The sequence below is a fragment of the Euprymna scolopes genome, chromosome 44 (genome assembly GCF_053919585.1).
Source record: "Euprymna scolopes isolate OS-2025 chromosome 44, ASM5391958v1, whole genome shotgun sequence".
In the NCBI taxonomy this organism is placed as follows: domain Eukaryota; kingdom Metazoa; phylum Mollusca; class Cephalopoda; order Sepiida; family Sepiolidae; genus Euprymna; species Euprymna scolopes.
Window position 1 is genome coordinate 7,812,764 of NC_136525.1, and position 23,177 is coordinate 7,835,940.

The 23,177-nt window shown below is 35.8% G+C and overlaps 1 protein-coding gene across 2 annotated transcripts in view; it reads right to left on the reverse strand.

The window, feature by feature from the left end:
- LOC145268677 (cilia- and flagella-associated protein 157-like) overlaps positions 1-23,177 on the reverse strand; it is a 74,133-nt gene that overhangs the window by 1,089 nt on the left and 49,867 nt on the right. For both annotated transcript variants that reach the window (XM_080124173.1, XM_080124174.1), the window contains exons 7-9: positions 21,520-21,670; positions 15,915-16,117; positions 13,374-13,581 (exon numbers count right to left, since the gene is read on the reverse strand). In XM_080124173.1, coding sequence (XP_079980299.1) covers positions 13,374-13,581; positions 15,915-16,117; positions 21,520-21,670 — 562 coding nt within the window. The remainder of the gene's footprint in view (positions 1-13,373; positions 13,582-15,914; positions 16,118-21,519; positions 21,671-23,177) is intronic.

Here is a 23,177-nt window from a genome sequence, read left to right on the forward strand (position 1 = left end):
TGCTGTAAAACAAAAACAACCAACCAACATATTGAGCACTATCGAAGTAAATACTAAAACTAGATACTAGTGATGGGACGATTCCAATATTTTTCCCAATTCCGACACAATTTCTGACTTTGATTTTTTTTATAAATTTCTAACAACGCCGCCTATTCCACATGTAAAATGTGCATATATTCTCTTAAAAATAAACACTGGTGTGGGTATGTGTGTGTGGGGGGTGGGGGTGATCTATATATTTTAGTTTAAAACCAATAAATAGTTACTATTTTTATGTTTACTACCAGCAGTGGAAGATTTTGTATCAAACAAAATCAAATTTAAAAAAAAAAAAAAAAAAGCACTCGTCTAGCTGAAACCACTATCAATAATTTTCCCCATCCTTTATCTGTGCCTGAATCAAAACGTAGATTTCATGAACAAAGCTTCTTTCTTAGAAGTGCACGCCTGTGGAACTCCCTTCCGCTTGCCTGTTTCCCACCTGACTACAACTTGGATGTGTTCAAGTCCAACATAAACAAATCCCTGATGAACCGCCCCCTTAATCAAGACACTTCATCAAATCTCCAATACTAACGATTACTTTGATACTATCCCATTGATTACTGTACATGCAATAACCCCGAGTGGCTTCTGGGCCTCGATAGGAGGTGACCTCCATGTAAAGAAGAAAAAAAAAAAAAGAGTGATAATTAAAGGAATTGTTTTTCTGATTCCGATACCCTCAAAAGTTATAATTTTTCCAATACCTGATTCCATTAATCGTTCCTACCCTGATAAATATATGAAATAAATTTTTTTTTTTTTTTTTACACAGAAATCACCACTCATCAAGGCCCGGAGGCCACTCGAGGATAAGGGTTACTGCATATACATTAGTCAATGTGATTATAACGTTGTAAAACATAAGTAGTGGGAATTTTTGTAAATTGGGCTATTTAGTGGGGGAGTGGTTCGTGAATAATATTGAATGAAGCTAATAAAGAATATATCAATAACAAAGCAAACTTATCAATATGGGAAAAGCACAACACGATTAAGAGGAGCAATTAATCATATTAAATAAGAGACGGGGGAATAAAAGTTCCATATAACTTTATCATCAGATCAATAAGGAAATAATTTTTTTTTCTCCTCCACTTTATCTTTCCTTATTTATCTTATCTCTTCTCTTCTCTTCTCTTCTCTATATAAATAAAATGAACTCATTTTTTCCCCGTCTGATTTTGACCTTAATAGGATTAAAAATCAAGATATTTCATGCGAATATAATATGCACAAACGGCAGAACAATATCTGAGGTGTGTTATAGGCTTATTATTTCTCAAATTCCTCGATAATCTTAGATTTCTATACTTTTTCTGCTGAGAAGTCGCGGCCAAAATCGGTTAAGATCAATGGAAGTGGTAAAATATTTTCTCTCTAATAAATTCCTCCTCCCCCTGCCACCACTTAACACCGTTTGGGGATCGTTCACAAGGAACAGTTGAGAAGAGAACACCGGTTTGGCTTCGTAGTTCTTTCATGTGAAGTTATTTAAAATCACTAAACTAAGCTGCAGTGCTCTGTGGCGTAGTGGTTAGCGTGCTGGACAATTCACATTATATTTTCACGTTCGCGCCGACCTACCGTGGTCATTTTTTTTTTTTTTTTTTTTCCTAAACAACTGGAATGGACTTTTCTTGGTGGCTGAACTGTTAACGTTGCAGATGGTTTTTTTTGTTTTTTTTTCACACTTTATTTTCCTACTTTTACTCATGACTCCGGGTTTGATCCTTCCTACTTACCTACCATAACATTTTTTAAAACTCCCCCCCCCCCCGTCCCGGAAACAAACACTCGGGCAACGCCGGGTACCCCCGCTAGTGATTTAATAAAGTTATAAGTTTTATTCTTCATCTTTTTTTTTTCATATATTAATCGCTCCTTTTAATCGTGTAGAGCCTTTTTCCACCTTGATAGGTTTGCTTTTTTAAAGATACATTGTTTATTAGCTTGATTTAAATATATATATATATATATATATATATATATATATAGTAAGTTATAAAATATATATGGCGATTAAGTTACACTACACTGGATGAAACGCGGAATATTCAGTGTTGCTTAATCGCCATATATATTTTATAACTTACTAACTAGCTCTACTTACGTATTGAGCACTTTTGAAGTAAATACTTAAAGTTTACGCATAAATTTATACTTACGATTAAATTTTATGTGAGTAAATGAAGTAGTTATATATCTATATCTATTCTATATATTTTTATAAAGTAATAGGGTTCGTGTGTTTCTGTCTGTGTGTACAACTCTCCATCATCAACGAAATATAAAGGAGGTACGAGGGTAGATCTCTCCTGGTAGAGAAACATTAGAACCCATTTTAGGATGTTTCTGTTATAGGAGACATAAGAATCTATGCCTAATTTCTTTATATACTAGTCTACAAACCACCCCCATATCGAATGACTTATGCTCATTTGCATATCACATTATATTAAATCTCTTTAACTAATTACCTCGACCTTATTACATATTGGAAATATTCTAATCATTTCAACTGTACTATTTACAAAATCTATTTAACATTTAATCTTCTATATCTTCTATATATCTATAAAAACAGAGATGTGTGTGCCACAGACGATTTCTGATTGGTTAATCCAATAATCACATCTCCCAAACCTCCGACTCAACGTCCGCCATTCACACAACAAGAAAGCAAACGCTGGAGAGATTATTAGTACTACTACTACTACAAACAATACAGCACGAAAACACGCGCACACACGCACACACACTCACGTCCACTACCGTCCTTGGCTACGTCACGTTGTTATGGCAACACGATAAATACACAGTAAATTTGATTTTCTTCATTTCTACGCAAATATTACGCAAATATAAATCATATAGAATATCTGTATGAATATAATTACACGTAATAGTTAAATAAAGATGATCATCGTATAAGAGAACTGAAAAAAAAAACTAATAGGGAATTTGTAAAGTTGTATTTTCTTTTTAAATAAATAGAAAAAAGGGGTGTTGATAAGACTATCGATACTTATACAGTTTAGTGACGACATTAAAAAATGGAAATATTGAAAAAAAATTTTATTGTACATAACTGTTATAGACTGAAGTTCTCCGAAAAAAAATTTCACTTCATTTGATCAAGTAGTTTTGTTCTTACAGCGAAAAACAATTATTTATCACGACGACGTCAACGTGGCCATTTTGGAAATGTACCTAGCAGAATACCTCCATTTTAGGCCAAATTTCGCAATCTAGCCTTTTTTTTCTCGCCATATTGAGATGCGCACAACACATCTGCAATTTTTTTACGTTTTTTTTTTTTTTTTTAAATCTGCAATTTTTTTGCGTATTTTTTTTTTTTAAATAAGAATACTATTGAATATGCAAAGAAATTGAAGAATGCAAAGAATTGAAGAATTTTTATACAAGATTATTTTCGAAACATGCTCAGTTGGACACGCATGGATAACTTCGAAACTTCGTTTATTTACTTCTGTTACAAATTAAAAAAAAAAAAAAAAAAAAAAAACACCCCAAAAATGGCATCTGTCTTCGCAAAAAAAAAAAAAAATCTCATTCTGGTGGGGGGGAAAAAGGACCAGATTGACCTAAAATGGAGGTATTCTGCTATGTACGGCAGTTACCTGCCCTTGGGGAATTCCTGGGCCTGCAATAACATTTCCAAAATGGCCACGTTGACGTAGCCGTGATAAATCATTGTTTTTCGCTGTAAAAAAAAACTACTTGATCAAATGAAGTGAAATTTTTTTCGGAGAACTTCAGTCTATAACAGTTACGTACAATAAAATTTTTTTTCAATATTTCCATTTTTTAATGTCGTCACTAAACTGTATAAGTACCAGACTATCAATACACACAAAAAAATATAGATTTATTTTTGGGTAAAGTTCCCCCGGGTTTTCCTTTCACTTCAGTAAATAATGGTCTTTTGTTATATATATGGCGTACTATTATCCTTATATATATGATGTTTATGTTTATATATATATATATATAAGTGATAGTGTCTGTGTGTGTCTGTGCGTCTGTGTGCATTTCCCTACGCTAAAACTCTGTCAATTTTAAGCCTACAGATTCGAAATTTGATATACAGGGTACTGAGATTTGGGAAAATCGATGTGATAGGTTTTCGACAGAAATTTGGCGATTAAGTGGTCAATATTCAACAATTAAACCTTTGAGAACTCTACCAAACTCCTCCTACAATTTAAGGTCTGAACACGTGATATTTTATATATAGATTCCTTGGACATGGATCTAACTTATTAACTTTACTTGATCCCTAAACAATAAATGTTAAGGTCATAATAGGGGTCAAAGTTTAAAAAAATTGACTTTTTTTTTTTCCTCAGCATACACTTCAAAACACCTGGGCAACGCCGGGCACCGATTGCTAGTATATATATATATATATATATATATATATATATATATATATATATATATATATAGTAATAAGTTAGAAAAATATATATGGCAACTAACTTACTACCTAGCTCTACCTATGTATTGAGCACTGTTGAAGTAAATACTTAGTTCATGCATAAAATTATACTTTCATATATTAATTTATGTGATTAAATGAAGTAGTCATATATATATATATATATATATATATATATATACACACATATATATATATACACATATATATATATATATATATATATATATATATATAATAATAAAGATTCTTTTATATCTACAGACACTAGTATTACATGCTTACGCAATCATCGGTGCAGGGTGACAATTCTTGCCTGTCAGGAGATTTGAACCCAGCGACGAAACCACCTTTGACTATTCGCTGAGCTTTTACTTCCAAGCCAGCAAACAATTGCCACGATAATGAGCTAATAATTAGAGCTGTGACAACAGCATATTCTTTTAATTGTTTTGACTCTCTGGTATATATATCCGACACAGTTAGACACAGTTAATCAACCGAGAACCACATCACTCGACATGAAAGCATATAAGATATCAACGAATACACACTCATATATTACTAATAGGTTGAGAAGAAAGTTCTTGTGGTATTTGTAATTTTGATTTCAAATGATGTATTTTCAAGTAAGTTTTCGTTATGATACCTTTACTTTATATACTATATTAAAGAATGTTTTTCGCTCTGTCTAATCGTTTAAATTACAATCGTTTTAAAACAATTATGTTTTCTTTTCAGAACTTTGAATACAAGATGGAAAAAAATTAAATTTGCAGAATTGTTTTATTTCAATTCAAGCTAGGCCGAAAAGTTGCTGAAACCACTCATGGTATCAATGAAGGTTTGACCCAGGAACAACTACTGAACACACAGCACAATGGTGGTTTAAGAAATTTCATGGCGGCAATGAGAATCTTTGACGCCACAAGGACTAGTTTCTCAACTTGCAATGAAAAAGTGGGTTCTTTATGACAATTGACAACGCTCAGCTCAGTGGTTAGTTGCTGACGAAGCTCTACGACACTTCCTGAAACCAGAGTTGCGCCACAAGAAGGTCATACTGACTGTTTGGTGGTCTGCAACCCGTCTCATCTATTACAGTTTTTTTTTTTTTTTAATGCAACCCTAACCCTAACCCTAACCCTAACCCGGCGAAACCATTACGGAAGCAAAGTACTGTTAACAAATGGATGAAACACATCAGAAACTTCGACAACAACACCCAGCATTAGTCAACAGAAAAGGCCCGATTCTCATCTGCAACAATACTTGACCACACGTTACTAAACCAGCCTTGCAGAAGTTTGGCAGATTTGCCGTTTAGTTGTATCAATATTCTCAAACCAGGTAATCACTGAAAGGGACTCTTTAACGGTCGACACCGGTATCTTAGCAGAAGCTTTCTTTCTTTACATGTTTCACAAACTTTAAAATTGAAAATTTAATCACGTGATTAAATTTAATTAAAATTAACTTCTTTGTTTAACAAATTAAAAAAAAAATAATGCAAGATGGAGTTTTAAAATGATTAAATATATCTTATTTTATAATTTAAAATTAAAAACATTGACCAATAAAAATGAAAATTTGGGTACTAATGTATTTTGGTGCCGTGCTGAAATGATAACGTTATTATTTTTAAAAACATCCTTAGTGAGGAGAAGGTGAGGGTGTTTTGTAACTATTCTGTAGTTCCACCTTACAATTTAAGAAAAAAAAAAGAAAAAGATTTTGTGAAACTTGAATTTAAATTGGAAAGAAAAGAAAAAAAAAAAAAGAAACCACAATTATATAAAAAATAACACGGTACTATTTGCCATCGTATGCATCCGAGAACAATATCTACTGTAAAATTAAACAGAAATTTGGTGCTTATGCATTTTTGGTACCACGCTATTTTTAAATATTTTTTCGCGTTAAATTAAAGTTCCATGATATTTTTTTTTTTTTTTTAATTGTAAGGTGGAAGCACAGAATAGTTACAAAATAACCTTCCCATGTTAAGAATGGCTTTCAAAATAATAACATTATTATTTTAACACAGTTCCCAAAAACACATAAGTACCCAAAGTTTTATTTTTATTGTTCAATGTTTTTAATGTTAAATCATAAAACAAAATATATCTAATCATTTTTGGATTATTTGTTAAACAACGTGGTTAATTTAAATTAAATTTTAATGATATGATGATCGACCACATTTTCAATAATTATGTGATTATATTTTACCCATTTAAAGTTTGTGAAACATATAAAAAAAAAAAAAAAAAAAAAAAGCTTCTGCTAAGATACCGGTGTCGACCTTTAAGTGTCCCCTTTTAGTGATTACCTGGTTTGAGGATATTTGTACAACTAAACGGCAAATCTGCCAAAGTTTAATGAATTGGGCTATGAAACTGCCTCATCCGCCATACTCTCCAGACCTCTCACCTACTGACTACCACTTTTTCAAGCATCTCAACAACTTTCTGTGTGAGAATTCAGTGACTTCATCATCACCAGAATGCAAGATTTTTACGTTCTTGGCATAAATACACTTGTTTTGCATTGTAAAAAGTGCATTGATTCTAATGATGCTAATTTTTTTTTTTTTTTTTACACAGTGATCACCACTTATCAAGGCCCGGAAGCCACTCAGGGATAAGGGTTATTGCAAGTACATTACGTTATTGTGGAGATTTGATGAAGTGTTTACTTAAGGGGGCGGTTCATTAGGAATTTGTTAACGTTGGACTTGAAGACATCCAAATTGTAGTCCGGTTGGAAGCAGGCAGACGGAACAGACGGATTTCGATGAATAAATTTTTTGTTTGGCCGAAGATATGTTCATCTGATTTTAAAAGTTAAAGACCACAAGAACTTTCTTGTCGACCTGATATATATGATTAATTATAATAATTTTATGTGTGTGTACATTATATTTTCATCTACTTTCAGTATTTACTTCAATAGCGCTTAATTCTCAATTACCAATGATAATAATAATTATTTTATATATATATATATATATATATATATATATATATATATATATATATATATATATATATAGCTTATATCTTTATATGTAAGTTAACTACTTGAAGCAATGATTACATATAAATAAATAACATAAATTCTCATTTAGATAGCTCAATAGTGCAATACTAGAGCTATATTTCTTTTTAAAGATACGTTAATAGGGATACACCCACAAATATTTACTCGTCTTCAAAAAAGTGTTTCTTTTATTAATCACTACCTGCATAAAATTGTTTAAGCCCCCAGTGTTGGCATATAAGAATATAATTGTTCATCAAATTTGCACAATTTCAACTTCATCAGCGCATAGAAAAAAAAAAACATTTTAAAAGTCTTCCAGCCTACGAATAAGACCTTTCCAGTTAATACAGCGGGTATTCATTTTTTTTTTTTTTATCAACAATGTATATGTATGGTTTCAAACGATATTTATTTGCACTTTTAGATTGAACACACTTGCCTTGCAATGCAGTAATCACTTGAATTCAGTTGGCAGTTCGTTTCATCTGTTGCACACGGTTTTCATCTTTCTTATTTTTCTACTTCCGGTGGTACAGGGCTAAAGTTGTTAGCCTCGCAGCAAGTGTTATTATAATTCAGTTTATTATTTTTTTTATTGATCATTTTTATAGTTATTATTTAATTAATAGTTTTCAAACATATGTATTATTATTTCTAGAATTAAAGCAAATATTTTATCAATCAATCAATCAATCAATCAATCAATCAATCAATAAGGGTTTTATCAGTCAATGAGGAACCCCTCCCTGGACTTTAGCTATCTATTTCTTTTCCGAGCTATCCGCTGCCATGTGGGACCCATGTGCTTTATCAGGTCGTCCCACCATCTCGTTCTTGGTCTTCCCTTTGGTCTCTGATGTTCACGAATTGTCCATTCCGTTGTCCTGATGGACCATCTGTTGTCATGTTGTCTGGCTACGTGCCCTGTGTATCTGTGTTTTGATGGCAGTATTGATGTCAATAACTCTTGTTTGTTGGCAGATCCAGATGTTTGTCTTTCTGTCTTGTAGACTGATGGCCAACATTATCCTCCCCATCTTCCTTTGTGCCTCTGCCATGATTTCACTCTGGCGAGTTGTCAGGGCGCATGTTTCATTACCGCAGATCATCACAGGTATCGTCATATTCTTTGAAGATCTTCCGTTTGATTGATATATTTGTTTTCGGCTTCTCATGTATTCTCCACTTTCCCAAAAGATGCCCATCCTAATGCTACCCTTCTCTTTATCTCAGGGAGGAGATCTTCATCTTTCGTAATTTTCTTTTCCAAGTAGATGTAGCTTTCAACTTCCTCAATGGTTTTTCCATCAACAATTATTGGCGATTTGGCAGCATGCTGTTCAACATCACCTTGGTCTGCCTAAGATGCATGTTGAGGCCAACTGGTTTGCTCTTAGAATTGATGCCATTTAAAATGTCATTTAGTTCCTGAGGAGAGTGTGCCATCATACGCAAAGATGAGATGTGACACGTGTTCGCCATCAATGTTGACTTTTCTACCCTTTTATGCCTTGAGTTAATGTTTACAGTTTTCTTTTTTTTTGATAAGTTTACATTCTATATTACAGTACTGGAGCCAAGCTTTTCAGATTTTTTATAATTCAATTTTAAGTTGCGTCTATTGGTATTCATTTTTTTGTTTTATTTTACTTCGAAGTTCTCAGAAATCAAGGGGCCCACGACCTGGGGCTAACACTTGAAGTCTATATGAGATACATAGATATTCGAATGTTCCATTAAAGTTCTTTATCTCTCAAACACTGAGTTAATAAAGAAATTGAGAACATAATTTTCCTCTCCCCAATTAACCATTTTTATACGTTGTAGTATATCTTTCGTTTTGGTCTCATGGTCTTACTGGATTCCAGGACAAGAATTTATCTAGTCTGGTGGAGTATCTAGCTTCGTGCTATTACTTGAGGTAACATCACTTGGAGAAGGTGCACCATTCCTCGTAAAAGCTAATGTGGGTTAGCCATAGTGAGGAGATCTTATTTGGGCAGCGAATACTATGTGATTTTGAATATTTGGTCAGGGTTTACTTCTATGGAAAAAGTATCCTCATGCCAGGTTTTTCTGACAAACCCCTGTACAGAGAGATCTTAGACACTCTAGGATAGTGTCTAGTAGGCATTCAGGTTCTCTTCTCATTAGTCTAATTTTCAATATTATAATTGAAATAAATTTGACAGCATACAGGTTATTTTATTTTCAAATTTCAACACTTGTCATTTTATGCCATTTTTTTTTTCAAGTTACTGGTTTTGTTAACATTTTTATGACAGTGGTGCTTCCACTTAGTGTAAAAAACTCACATGCATTTATACAGTTTAATTTTTTAAACTATCCATGAATCGAATTTTTTTACACGATTATTTAATCAATAATCAATAATCAATAGATGTGTTTGATATTTTTGCAACTTTTATATCCTAGTATTTTTTTATTTTTATTTTTAGTGGTAACGGGTTTTTATGTTTTTATTTTTAGTGGTAACAGTTTTTTTTATCGTTTTAATTTTTATGCGGTTAATTTTGATCCATTCTCATTTGACACCAATTAAACAAGATTCCCTGAATTGCAGTTTTATATTAAGACTCCTTAAGAAAATTTGAGAAAATTACTAGAATAAAATCATGGATTTTGATCAGAATTAGAATAAGGATTCTGAACATATGGTTTATTATCATTTTTATATCTTAATTTGGCACTTGTACAGTTTAATCAAGACATTAAAAAATGAAAATATAGAAAAAAACGGTTATATTGTACGTATCCATTTTGGATTGAAGATCTCTGAAAAAAAATTTCACTTAATTTGATCGAGTAGTTTTTTTGTTTTTTGTTTTTTTTACAGCAGAAAAACACGTTTTTATGAGAGCGCGTTGAAGGCAGCCATTATGAAATTTGTTGAACACGCCATGGGGGAGATAACTCCTGTTAAAGCGCCGACACTCCCTCCCCATCTTTAATTCTAGCTTTTCTTCCTAAAAATCGAACCTTTTGCTCGGTATCATAACAAATTGTTTTTTCGCTGTAAAATAAAAACTACTTGATGAAATTAAGTGAAATTTTTTTTTTTTTTTCAGAGAACTTCATTCCATAACGAATGCATACAATTTGAACTTTTTTCGATATTTTCATTTGTTAATCTCTTGATTAAACTGTACAAGTACCCTTAATTTTATTATTTTAATGTTTTGTTACATTTTCATTTTATTTCCTTTATTTTATTTCTTTTGTTAAAATAATAACTTTTTTACCCCAATTCATATTAAATGATGGCGTTTCTTTGCTATACATCAGGGCCAGGGACCATGCAACACATATTGACTTTTGATTGGACAAAAACTTAGATCAGCAGTTCCTTTTAACCAATCATATCACGTTATAAATGGAAGAAAAAAAGAAAAAAAAAGAAAAAGAAAAAAAGAAGAGAAAAGACAAAAGAAAGAAAAAAAGAAGAAAAAAAGAAGGAAAAAAGAAGAAAATCAAAAGAAGAAAAAGAAAAAAAAGAAGAAAAAGAAAAAAAAGAAGAAACTGAAAAGAAGAAAAAAAAGAAGAAAAAGAAAAAAGAAAAAAAAAGAAGAAAAAAAGAAGAAAATGAAAAGAAGAAAAAGAAAGAAAAAAGAAGAAAAAGAAAAAAAAGAAGAAAATGAAAAGAAGAAAAAGAAATAAAAAGAAAAAAAGAAGAAAAAGAAGAAAAAGAATGTTAAATTCTAAAAGAAAGCTGAGCCGTGAGAAGTGGAGAATGAGTTTTCGTAATATCAGAAAGCGTCAAGAACCCTCGAACAAGGTAAAAGTGACGTTAGATGAATAGAAGAAGAAGAGGGGGGGGGAGAAGAAAAACAGGAAAAAGAAGATGAATAAAAAAGATGAAGAAGAAGAAGAAAGATCAAAAAAGAAGAAAACGAAGAAAAAGGAAAACAGAAGAAAAACAGAAGAAAAAAGAATTGATTTCTTCTCTTTCTTCTTTTTGCTTCTTGCAAAAAGAAGAAAGAGAAGAAAAAATGAAGAAATCAAAGAAAGAGAAGAAGAAGAAGAAGAAGAAGAAGAAAAGAATGCTAATAGTAAAAGAGCCAAATATTTTTGCGGCACTGATGGTCAAGAACCCTCGAACAAGTGAAAATTATGTTTTCTTGTTTTTTTTTACATGGAGGTCACCACTTATCAAGGCCCAGAAGCCACTCGAGGATAAGGGTTATTGCGTGTACAGCAATCAATGGGATAGTATCATAGTAAACGTTATTATTGGAGATTTGATAGAGTGTCTTACTTAAGGGGGCGGTTCATCAGGGATTTGTTTATGTTGGACTTGAAGACATCCAAGTTGTAGTCAGGTGGGAAACAGGCAAACGGAAGAGAGTTCCACAGGCGTGCACTTCTAAGAAAGAAGCTTTGTTCATGGAATCTACGTTTTGATTTAGGTGTAGATAACGAATGGGGAAAATTACTGACAGTGGTTTCAGCTAGACGAGTGTTTATCGTAAAAGATTGGCGAGGGGGGACCAGAGATTGGAGCTCAGATGAGCACTTGCTATGGAAGTAATAATAAAACAAAGACAGGCTCGCAACGTCTCTTCTGTGGGAGAGAGGTTGCAGGGAAGAGAAAAGGGCGTCCTCCACTAAGCCACGATGTTAAATAAATAGGAGAAGAATGAGGAAGAGAAGAAAGAGAGGAAAAAGACAAAACGAAAGAAAAGAAAAAGAGAAGAAAACAAAGAAGAAAAAAAAGAAAAAGAGTCAAAATATAAAAAAAAATAAAAGTGACGTTTAGATGAATAAAAAAAGAAGGTGGAGAAGGAAGGAGAAGACGAAAAAGAAGAAAGAAGAAAAAAGAAGGTGAAGAAGAAAAAGAAGACAAAAAGACGAAGAAAAAAGAAAACAAGGAAGGAAAAGAAAGGAAAAAGAAAAGAAAGAAAAAAGAAGAAAAGAAAGGGAAAAGAAAAGAAAGGAAAAAAAGAAAAAAAGAAAGTAAAAAGAAATAAAGAAGAAAACGAAGAAAAAAAAGAAGAGGAGGAGGAAAAAATAAGGATGCTAATAGTAAACGAATCAAATACATTTGCGGCAATGATGGTAAAGAACTCTCGAACAAACTGATGTTTATAAATAGAATATTGAGGAAGAGAAGAAGAAAGAGAGGAAAAAGAAGAAAGAAAAAGAAAAAAGTAAAAGAGTCAAAACACATTAAAAAAAAATAAAAGTGACGTTAGATGAATAGAAAAAGAGGAAGAAGAAGACGGAGGAGAAGGAAAAGGAGGAGGAGAAGAAAAAGAGGAAAAAGGAAGATGATGAAGAAAGATAAAAAAGAAGACAAAAAGAAGAAGGAAAACAAAGAAGAAAAAAGGAAAAAAACGAAAAAAAAAGAAAACGAAGAAAAAAAGAAAAAGAGTCAAAAAGAGGATGAAGAAGATGGAGGAGGAGAAGGAAAAGGAGGAGGAGAAGAAAAAGAAGATGAAAAAGAAAGATAAAAAAGAAGACAAAAGAAGAAAGAAAACAAAAAAAGAAAAAGAAGAAAAATGGAAAAAACGAAGAAAAAAGGAGAAGAAAGAAAAGAAGAAAAGAGGAAGAAAACGAAGAAAAAAGAAAAAAAAAGTCAAAATACAAAAAAAAATAAAAGTGACGTTAGATGAATAGAAAAAGAAGACGAAAAAAAACGAAGAAAAAGATGAAGAAAGATGAAAAAAGACAACAAAAAAAGAAGAAAAAGAAAAGAAAACGAAGAAAAAAGGAGAAGAAAGGAAAAAAAGGAAGAAAACTAAGAAGAAGAAAGAGGGGAAAAAAACAGAAAACTACTAATAGTAAACGAATCAAATACCTTTGCGGCACTGATGGTCTGCGTTCCTACAGACCGTGAGAATCGTTTCCGTAAAGTGTCCTGTTGCTGTAAACGCGACAAACGCATCTTCTCCAGATTCGTGGGAATTTGTTGAGTCAATCGAGGTACCAATCCCAAATCTCCAACGGTGTATTCGACCATTGAAGACTTGTTGCCTTTTGTCGGCGGTGCAATTGGTGGCAACAGCCTGTAAATAAATGCGACACTATTACCCGATCGGAAAAAGCATTCGCGTTTCTTCATTTTTGCGATGACGATTGATTATTCATTATATTTGGATTCTTCGGACTTCAGTTCTCATCTTGATTGTTATTTTTTTGCATTTTCACCCCCCCCCCAAACAAGGCACAGTGCAACTTTGCTGTAGGGGGTTACTATCTGGGACATAATTTGAAGGGATACTATGTAGGGAGTCGGGCAGCAAGATGTCTGTTTACATTCACTTGAACTTCTGCATGTCAGTACAGTCAGGGAAGCAGGAACCCAGAAGGTAATTCCAAAGTCTAGCAGTCCTAGAGAAGAAACTATTAGAGCAGAAGGTTTTCTTACATCTAGGGATCTCTACTGTGTAGGGGTGGAATTTTGCTGCTTGTCAGGGGGTATTTACGTTGAGGGGTTCGGGGGGGAGTGTAGTTCGTCGGAGCACCTACCATTAAAATACTTGTAAAACAGGCGGAGGGATGCAACATTTCGTCGATGGGACAACGGTTGAAGCTTAGCTGACAATGCGGGGGCTATTAGGTTGGCGACTCTCTTTTGAACCCTGTCTACGAGGGAGAGACTAGTAGCAGATGCACCAGCCCAAATGTGGCAGCAATACTCCATACATGGGTGAATGGTGGCCTTGTAGAGGTACAGGATACTCTCAGGCATAAGTAACTTTCTAGCATGGTAGAGAGAGCCCACCTTCTTTGCAGCAGCCTTGGCAATGTCCTCAATGTATCTGTTCCAATACGCATGTGTATTCATTTAGTGAGCAAAAGTAAATCGCTAACTTGTATTAAGATTTCTGGAGCTCACATATAGAAGTTCTAAACTAATTAGCTTGGGTGCCCGGCGTTGCCCAGGTGTTTGGAGGTGTATGTTGAGCAAAAGAGGAAAAGTGGTAGTACACAAGCAGGCAGACCGGTTGGAACCCGTTCTGCGAAGGAGGAAAAGAATGTGAAAAAAAAAAAAGTGACGTATTTGTCGTTGTGGCCATCGTCAAACCGGAAGTAGCGAAGGTTTAAATTAAGGCTAGACAATCGAAAATAGAGGTTGACTTTCAAAAATATCGGAAAAAAAAAAAGCGACCCCTTCCTGTAGAAAAGTGCCCAGTTGAGGGTGAAGGAATGAACGTTTTTAGCTAATTTCCGATATTTGTCATCCGAAGGGTTGAGCTTGAAAACGATACCGATCTCGTGAAAATCCAACCCCTCTGTCGAAAGTTTTAGGCAGACATACAAACATACATACATACATTTAAACAGACAGGTGAGATTTATATTATAGAGTACCCAGGGATACCCGGCGTTGCCCGGGTGTTTGGAGGTGTGTGTGGTTTTGGGTAAATCAAAACTCCAGGGGGGAGAGGGGGTAAAATAAAAAAAAATGTTTTGGTAGGTAAGTATGAAGATCGAACCGGAACCCTTGAGACAAAATTGTAAATTAAAGTGTAAAAAAAAAAAACGTGCGACGTGAACCATTGCACCACCGCGACATACTAACGGAAACGCGTTTGAATTAATTCAATTACTTAGATTTGGCAGGTGCACGTTTTAATGACTTAATGAGGTCAACTGTTGACTGCGGAGTAGCATTTCATTTACTGCGGAACGCGGGGGTAGGGGGAAACCGGAAAATGCCGCCAGAATTAGTTATAGGAAAAGGCTTAATCCACATGCGGCGAGTGAAAACTGTTGAATATTTATCTTCCCGAAGTCGAGCAAATCAAATAGACAGGCGAGCTCTGTTGACAACTCTGAGATATTACGATTTACATGTGATATAAAAAGTTTTAAAAAGTTGTTAGGCGAGCGACCGCTTCTCTGAAAAAAGCCTTTTGTAGACATACAGAAAAAGCGAACACACGTACATACATTTTCGCTTTTATATTTATAGATAACCTTCCTCTTTTTCTTTCTTTCCTATCAAATCTTTCTTAGATCAGAAAGATGTTTGTATTCTCAGATTTCCAGAAAATATGTTTCGACAGTTTTGTCTAGAGCACTTTACTAACCTCGGTGATCCTAGCTGTAAACAATCCTGGAAGGGCTACAGGTCACACCTGTTATTATTCGAATATCTCCGTTCCTGTGAAACAATTATATTTGAATTTCTCAATATATTTATTTAATTTGCAGGTTTCTTTACCCCTTCTTAATCTGACAATATTGTTACATGTTAAGAATATACCAGCAAGGTCATGGTGGTGTTGCCCGGGGCACAAATATCGTTATACCAAGTGAATACCGGGAATGGCCAAAGTTGGAGACGTCAGCAGGAAGAGTGAGGGGTACAAAATAAATAAGTAATAATTACACTTTTTTTAATTTCTCAGGAATCGCCTTTTCTTTGTTGGCTGCTGCTGCTGCCTGCTTTCCTAATTTGGCAGATGTCGACCTCGACCTCTCCCCGAGCTGTTCTGAACTGTTTAAGATCAACAACAGATGCTGCAACATCGTCTCCGTCTGTGAAACTTGCCGGGCCAAAGCATCTTCATCATCTTCGGAAATTTTTACATTCTACAAAAGAGGCGAGAAAAGAAAAACAAACAAAAATAAATAAAACAGACTTTGAGACTCCAGACAAGGCATGAAGCCATTGGATCTAAGAAGTTAAAAAGAACAAAAGATGATTAATGCAAAGACGAGAGATGTTAATTGACCTTAGTCTTGAAAGGACAAAGTATCCTGTACCTCTACAAGGCCACCATTCGCTCATGTATGTCATATTTGGGCCGGTGCATCTGCTACTAGTCTCTCGCTCCTAGACAAGGTTCAAAAGAGAGTCGCCAACCTGATAGGTCCTGAACTGTCATCTAAGCTTCAGCCTCTGTCCCATCGACGAGATGTTGCATCCCTCTACCTGTTCTACAAGTATTTTAATGGTGAATGCTCTGACGAACTACAAGCACTTGTACCCCCTCGACGTAAATACTCCCGACAAACCCGACAAGCATCTAAGTCCCACCCCTTCACAGTAGAAATCCCTAGGTGTAAGAAAGCCTTCTACTCTAATAGTTCCTTCCCCAGAACTGCTAGACTTTTGAACTCCCTTCTGGGATTCTGCATTTCCAATTGTACTGACATGAAGAAGTTCAAGTGTAATGTGAACAGACATCTTGCTGCTCATCTCCCTTCATAATTACCCTGCAACTTATGTTCCCGATAGTAGCCCCTTACTTCAAAGTGGCTCTGTGTCTTGTTTGGGGGGAAAATTGAATAATAAAAATAAAATTTTAAACATAAGATATCCCGGGTTATGCGAGCATGTTTGAAATTAGAGTTGCTGGCAGTTTGGTTAGTACAAAAAAAACAGTTCAAGGGATTAAGGTGACGTATGTTAAACGGGTAACTAGGGTCAGCAATGACAACCGAGAGCGATTGAGTTCGTGCGAAAGAAAAACGACGCAGTCGCTCTCTTGTCTAGCGTTTGCTGCATGGTTCAATCCATCCTCCCCTTTTTTTCATCAAAATGGAATGGGGACAAAAATGGATGGTCACATTCAATGCTGCTAAGACTAAGCTTGTTTCCTTCAATAACTACAAGAAACCTTCTCTACCACCAATAGCAATGGCCAAGAACACATTGCCTGAAAGTACTTCTTTTAAACTCCTCGGCCTAACGTTTACAGGGAATATGAACTGGAATAGATACATTGAGAGCATTGCCAAGGCTGCTGTAGGGAAGGTTGGCTCCCTCTACCGTGCTAGAAAACTACTTACACCTGACAGTATCCTGTACCTCTATAAGGCCACCATTCGCCCATGTATGGAGTACTGTTGTCACATCTGGGCTGGTGCATCTGCTGCTTGTCTCTCGCTCCTGGACAGGGCTCAAAAGAGAGTCGCCAACCTGATAGGTCCTGAACTGTCATCTAGGCTTCAGTCTCTGTCCCATCGATGAGATGTTGCATCCCTCTGCCTGTTCTACAAATACTTTAATGGTGAATGCTCTGACGAACTGCAAACACTTGTACCTCCCCGACGTAACTACCCCCGACAAACCCGACAAGTTACTAAGTCTCATCCCTTTACAGTAGAGATCCCTAGGTGCAAGAAAGCCTTTTACTCCAATAGTTTCTTCCCCAGAACTGCGGGTCTTTGGAACTCCCTTCCGGGATTCTGCTTTCCCAACTGTACTGATATGCAGAAGTTCAAGTGCAATGTGAACAAACATCTTTCTACTCATCTCCCTTCATAATGACCCTGCTAATTAAGTCCCTGATAGTAGCGCCCTGCTTCAAAGTGGCACTGTGCCTTGTTTGGGGTGAAAATTGAATAAAAGAAAAAAAGAAAAAAAAAGAAAATAACATTTGCTGAGCTCATCAGTTCTCTACATCATTGGTCGTGACTTGTTAACATGGCTTCCACCAAGAGACTGATCTAAAAATCTTAGTTTTCTCTTGCTAAAAAAATGTGGCGTCATTGTTCGGCTCCTACTTTGTCTACGACATTTGATTTCTGGCCACCCTGTTCTGCCTCAAATTTACATCATGGATTGATTTTTTTTTTGCAGATTAAGGTCATGCACTAAATGTGAACCTTGTCAAAGTTCATACTAGCTAACTTAATCACTACTAACGTAGGGCCCCTAGTATATAGCATAGCAACATCATGTCTATGAAAAAAGAGAAGGAAGCATGGGGTGGGGGTGGCCGACCAAAGCTCAATATTCAAAGGCTGCCAATATAGACAGAATTTTGGCTTTAAAATCCTATGTCAGGATTTTGATGGCAACGTCTTAAATTATGTTGACTGTTTATTTATCATTGAAACTGAATTTACATTTTGTTGGACATATAACACTTGACAGGCAAGTTTTATATAACAAAAAACAATTTTATGATTAGGCATAAAGCCCGAAGGGAATGGGGGGGGGGGTTCATCCACTTGGTCTATTCCCGTAAACTAGTTGCAATCACAAAATACCGCATTCACACTATGAACCTAAGCTATTTAAAATCCCTGCAGATGAGATGAAAATAACATATATATAATATTTACAATTCCAATATATATATATATATATATATATATATATATATTGGAATTGTAATATATACATATATATGCATGTATATATATGAACGTATGCATATATTAGGGATTTTTTTTTTTTTGAGCATGACTTTTGTATGATATATGAAAAAATGTATTTGTGATGTGTATGATGTATGAGAATTGGGGGGGGGGGGCGTGAAAGCCTTAAATACACCCCAAAATTTCAACTGAGTACTGTTGTTATGTCTGGGGAGGTGCCGTTCAGAGCTCACTTTTCATACATTTATGATACTATCGACACCCCCCACCGGAGTATTAAGAAGTGACAACAACAAAAAAACAGATGAAAAACTATAACAAAACGAGGAAATCATTAATCAGCAGAATAAAAGATATAGGAAGTGAGGTTCGTAAAAAGACAATGGGGGGGGGTTCATTACAAAGGCCATCTAAAATAGGATTGTTAATCAAGGTGTGGCAGTTAACGGAACAAAGAACCTGACATAAAGGTCAGTGCATTTATTATATAGAGAGTTAGTTTGCGGGCAGTTTTAGGAGTGAGAGTGTTATGGACCTTGTTTAAGAAGTAAACAAGGAAAGCAGAACATGGGTGACCAAGGTCTCTCTGATTCTCTCTCCTCTGATCTTGCGTGCGTGGTACAATGGGGAAAGATGTGGCTGGTTACTTTTAACGCAGCTAAAAACCAAGCTTCTATCCTTACATCATCAATGCCCTGATGCCCATCTGGCATCAATTGAAATGAATGGCTCTCGTCTTGGGGAGGCTTCATGTTTTGATAAGCTTCTGGGCTTGACCTTTACTCCCGATCTGAAATGGAACACATATATCAAATCCATTGTCAAGGCTGCTGGGAAAATGGTAGGATCCTTCTACCGCTCCGGTGGATATTTCACTCCTGATGCCATTCTCTACCTATATAAAAGCCAGGTTCGGCCAATGATGGAGTAGTCTTGCCACATCTGGGCTGGAGCTGCTAGAAGCTGCTTATCCTGCCTTGACAGAGTTCAAAACAGACTTCGTAGCTTAGTGAGGGATGCCCTTTTCTCTTCCCTGTAACCTCTTTCCCACAGAAGAGACGTTGCGAGCCTGTCCCTGCTTTATCGTTATTTTCATGGCAGGTGCTCATCTGAACTTCAATCGATGGTCCCCCCTCTCGCCAAACTTTCACAAAAAACACTCATCTAGCCAGAACCACCACCAATAATTTCCCACACTCTTTATCTGTGCCTAGACCTAAATGTAGATTCCATGAGCAGAGTTTCTTTCTTAGAACTGCACGCCTGTGGGACTCTCTTCCTTTGGCCTGCTTCCCAGGTGACTACAATTTGATTGTCTTCAAGTCCAATGTAAACAAGTTCTTGATGAACCGTACCTCTATGTAATCCAACGTACAAAAATCCCAATACCTATGTTAAAAACGTTATAATCACATTGACTAATGTATACCCATTAACCCTTATCCTCGAATGGCTTCCGGGCCTTGATAAGTGGTGATTCCTTTGTTTAAAAAAAAAAAAAAAGTGTAACAAAATGTATTGACAAGAATATTTAACAGTATGGAGCTTGGTTGGTCCAGCGAATATCATATGAATACCCACCATATGGTTTTGTCTTTCGATATTTATAGTGTATAGACGAGTTTATTAGTAGGTAACACAGTCCAACACAACAGAGAGTGAGTTTTGCGAGAGTTTATGGCAGTTAGAGACAATTTACAGACAGTCTTGAGTTTGCGACAGTTGAGGACAGTTTCTAGTTTGGAACAGAAGGCAGCTCAGAGGTCCGCCACTCCCTCTCCGGAGAGATATCAGGGAGAGATTGGTGTCAAAGGCAGGTGAGAGTATATTGATCCGAGAATAAAATCGCTGGGCACCAACGTGACGAGATAGCTGGCGACAGACAATGTTTAGGGTTGCCTTTTTCTATGTTACATGATGGTATAACCCACACACACATACATGCACACACACACACACAGGTATGGGAGGCATGTGATACTACCAATGCCCCACCCCCAAGTATTGAGAAGTAAAAAACAAAAAAAGCCAAAAAATATAAGAAAAGAGAAAATAAGTTTATCAGTAGAACAAAGATATAGGAAGTTGTTCACCAAGGAACGCAAAAGAAAGCTGAAATAGGATTGTTAATCAAGGTGTGGCAATGATTAGGACAAAAGGATCGGACAATAGAGGTTGATATATTTAGAGTTAGTTTGCAGACAGTTTTGAGTTTGCAAGAGTTGAAGACAACTGCCAGTTTGGGACAGTTGGTGGCCCAGAAGGTCCTCCAGGAGAGATTGGAGCCTAAGCTGGGCATGAGTAAATCAAGCTGAGAAGAAAATCACTGGGGACAGCTAATGACGGACAACGTTTGAGATTCTCTTTTTCTACGCACCGTGAGGGTATCACACACACGCACACGCAGGCACACACACATACACACACACACACACACACACATATATACACACACGCGCACGCACACACACATACACATGCGCAGATGTGTACACACACATATACACACACGTACACATGTACACACATGCACATACACATACATGCACATGCACACACGTACACCACACACATACACGCACGTACACACATAACTGATTTATATCGAGTACTCGTCTTGTGTTGTTTTATGGTAACGTGATCATCGGGACACACATTTGCAAATTACAAAACCGTCTTCGAAATCTAGTGAGCAAGGATTTCTTCTGTTCCCTAAAGTGTTTTTCTCACAGAAGAGACCGAGACACTGTTAGTCTTTCTCTACGCACTCGTTACTTTCATGGCAAGTGCTCGAATGAGCTCCCATCTGTAGTCCCCTATCCTTGAGTGGCTTTTAGGTCAGGATAAGAGATGAAATCCTTGTAAACAGAAAAACAACTTACAGACACGACATCTTTTATCGCCTCCGCGGCATCTCGGATGATTTGTTCTGTTCTTGATTTTTGCTCCTGGAGTGCCGTCGAGTCGTTTTGCAATTCAGCAATCTTTTTTTCGGCAGCTTTCAAGGAATATTCCAGACTTTGAGAACTCTTTCTGTTAATCAAATAAAAAAACAATATTTATGCGATCAAAATGAACCCAGAGAGTAGTGATGGGACGATTCTAAAATTTTCTTCCGATTCCAATGCAATTAAGGATTCTGATCCTAAGTCTCTTAACTCTCCAAGTATATATAGCTATATTTATTTACTAGCGGGGGTTGCAATTACCAATTCCATTCTAAATTTTCAATTCCGATACAATTAACGATTCTGATCCTAAGTCTCTTAACTCTCCAAGTATATATAGCTATATTTATTTACTAGCGGGGGTTGCAATTACCAATTCCATTCTAAATTTTCAATTCCGATACAATTAACGATTCTGATCCTAAGTCTCTTAACTCTCCAAGTATATATAGCTATATTTATTTACTAGCGGGGGTTGCAATTACCAATTCCATTCTAAATTTTCAATTCCGATACAATTAACGATTCTGATCCTAAGTCTCTTAACTCTCCAAGTATATATAGCTATATTTATTTACTAGCGGGGGTTGCAATTACCAATTCCATTCTAAATTTTCAATTCCGATGCAATTAACGATTCTGATCCTAAGTCTCTTAACTCTCCAAGTATATATAGCTATATTTATTTACTAGCGGAGGTTGCAATTACCAATTCCATTCTAAGGTCCTGGATATGACCTAAAACTATATCCGATGGTGAGGCCCACCTTGCGGGCCTTGGGGAGTGTAGAGTCACCCTTTAATTGCCATTGCTCCCAGGTCCACTCTGACCCGGAGTGGTAGTACCTGTTAGGGTCCCAACTATGGGTTAAATAGAATCTGACTTAAAAAAAAATATACTCCATTAAAAATCATTCCTCAAAATAACTAGATTTGGCATTAAATAACCTGAAAAAGGTTGATATGCCGTAAAACAAAAACAACCAACCAATTCCATTCTAAATTTTCAATTCCGATACAATTAACGATTCTGATCCTAAGTCTCTTAACTCTCCAAGTATATATAGCTATATTTATTTACTAGCGGGGGTACCTGGCGTTACCCGGGTGTGGATAGATTTTTATTTCTTAGAACTGCACGCCTGTGGAACTCTGTTCCGTGTGCCTGCTTCCCACCTGACTACAACCTGGATGTCTTCAAGTCCAACGTTAACAAATTCCTAATGAACCGCCCCCTTAAGTAAACACTTCATTAAATCTCCACACTAACGTACTGTACTTGCAATAACCCTTATCTCTGAGTGGCTTCCGGGCCTTAATAAGTGGTGACTACCGTGTAAAAAAAAAAAAAGAAAAAGAAAGAGTATTGAGCAACCTAACCCTAAAAAGAATCTTTCAATCAAGCAAGTACGCAAAGAAAGAAACAATTAACCAACCCCCTTAAAAATGAAAATAGCAGCGAGTACCCGTGCAAGTGCAAAAAAAGAAAAAAAAAAACATAGCCGCAGTAGCCAGGCTCAAACCTGCAAGGTTAAGAGGAAAAGTAGGTGAAAAAACCCAACAGTTTAGCTGTCATGCCCACAATGACTTAC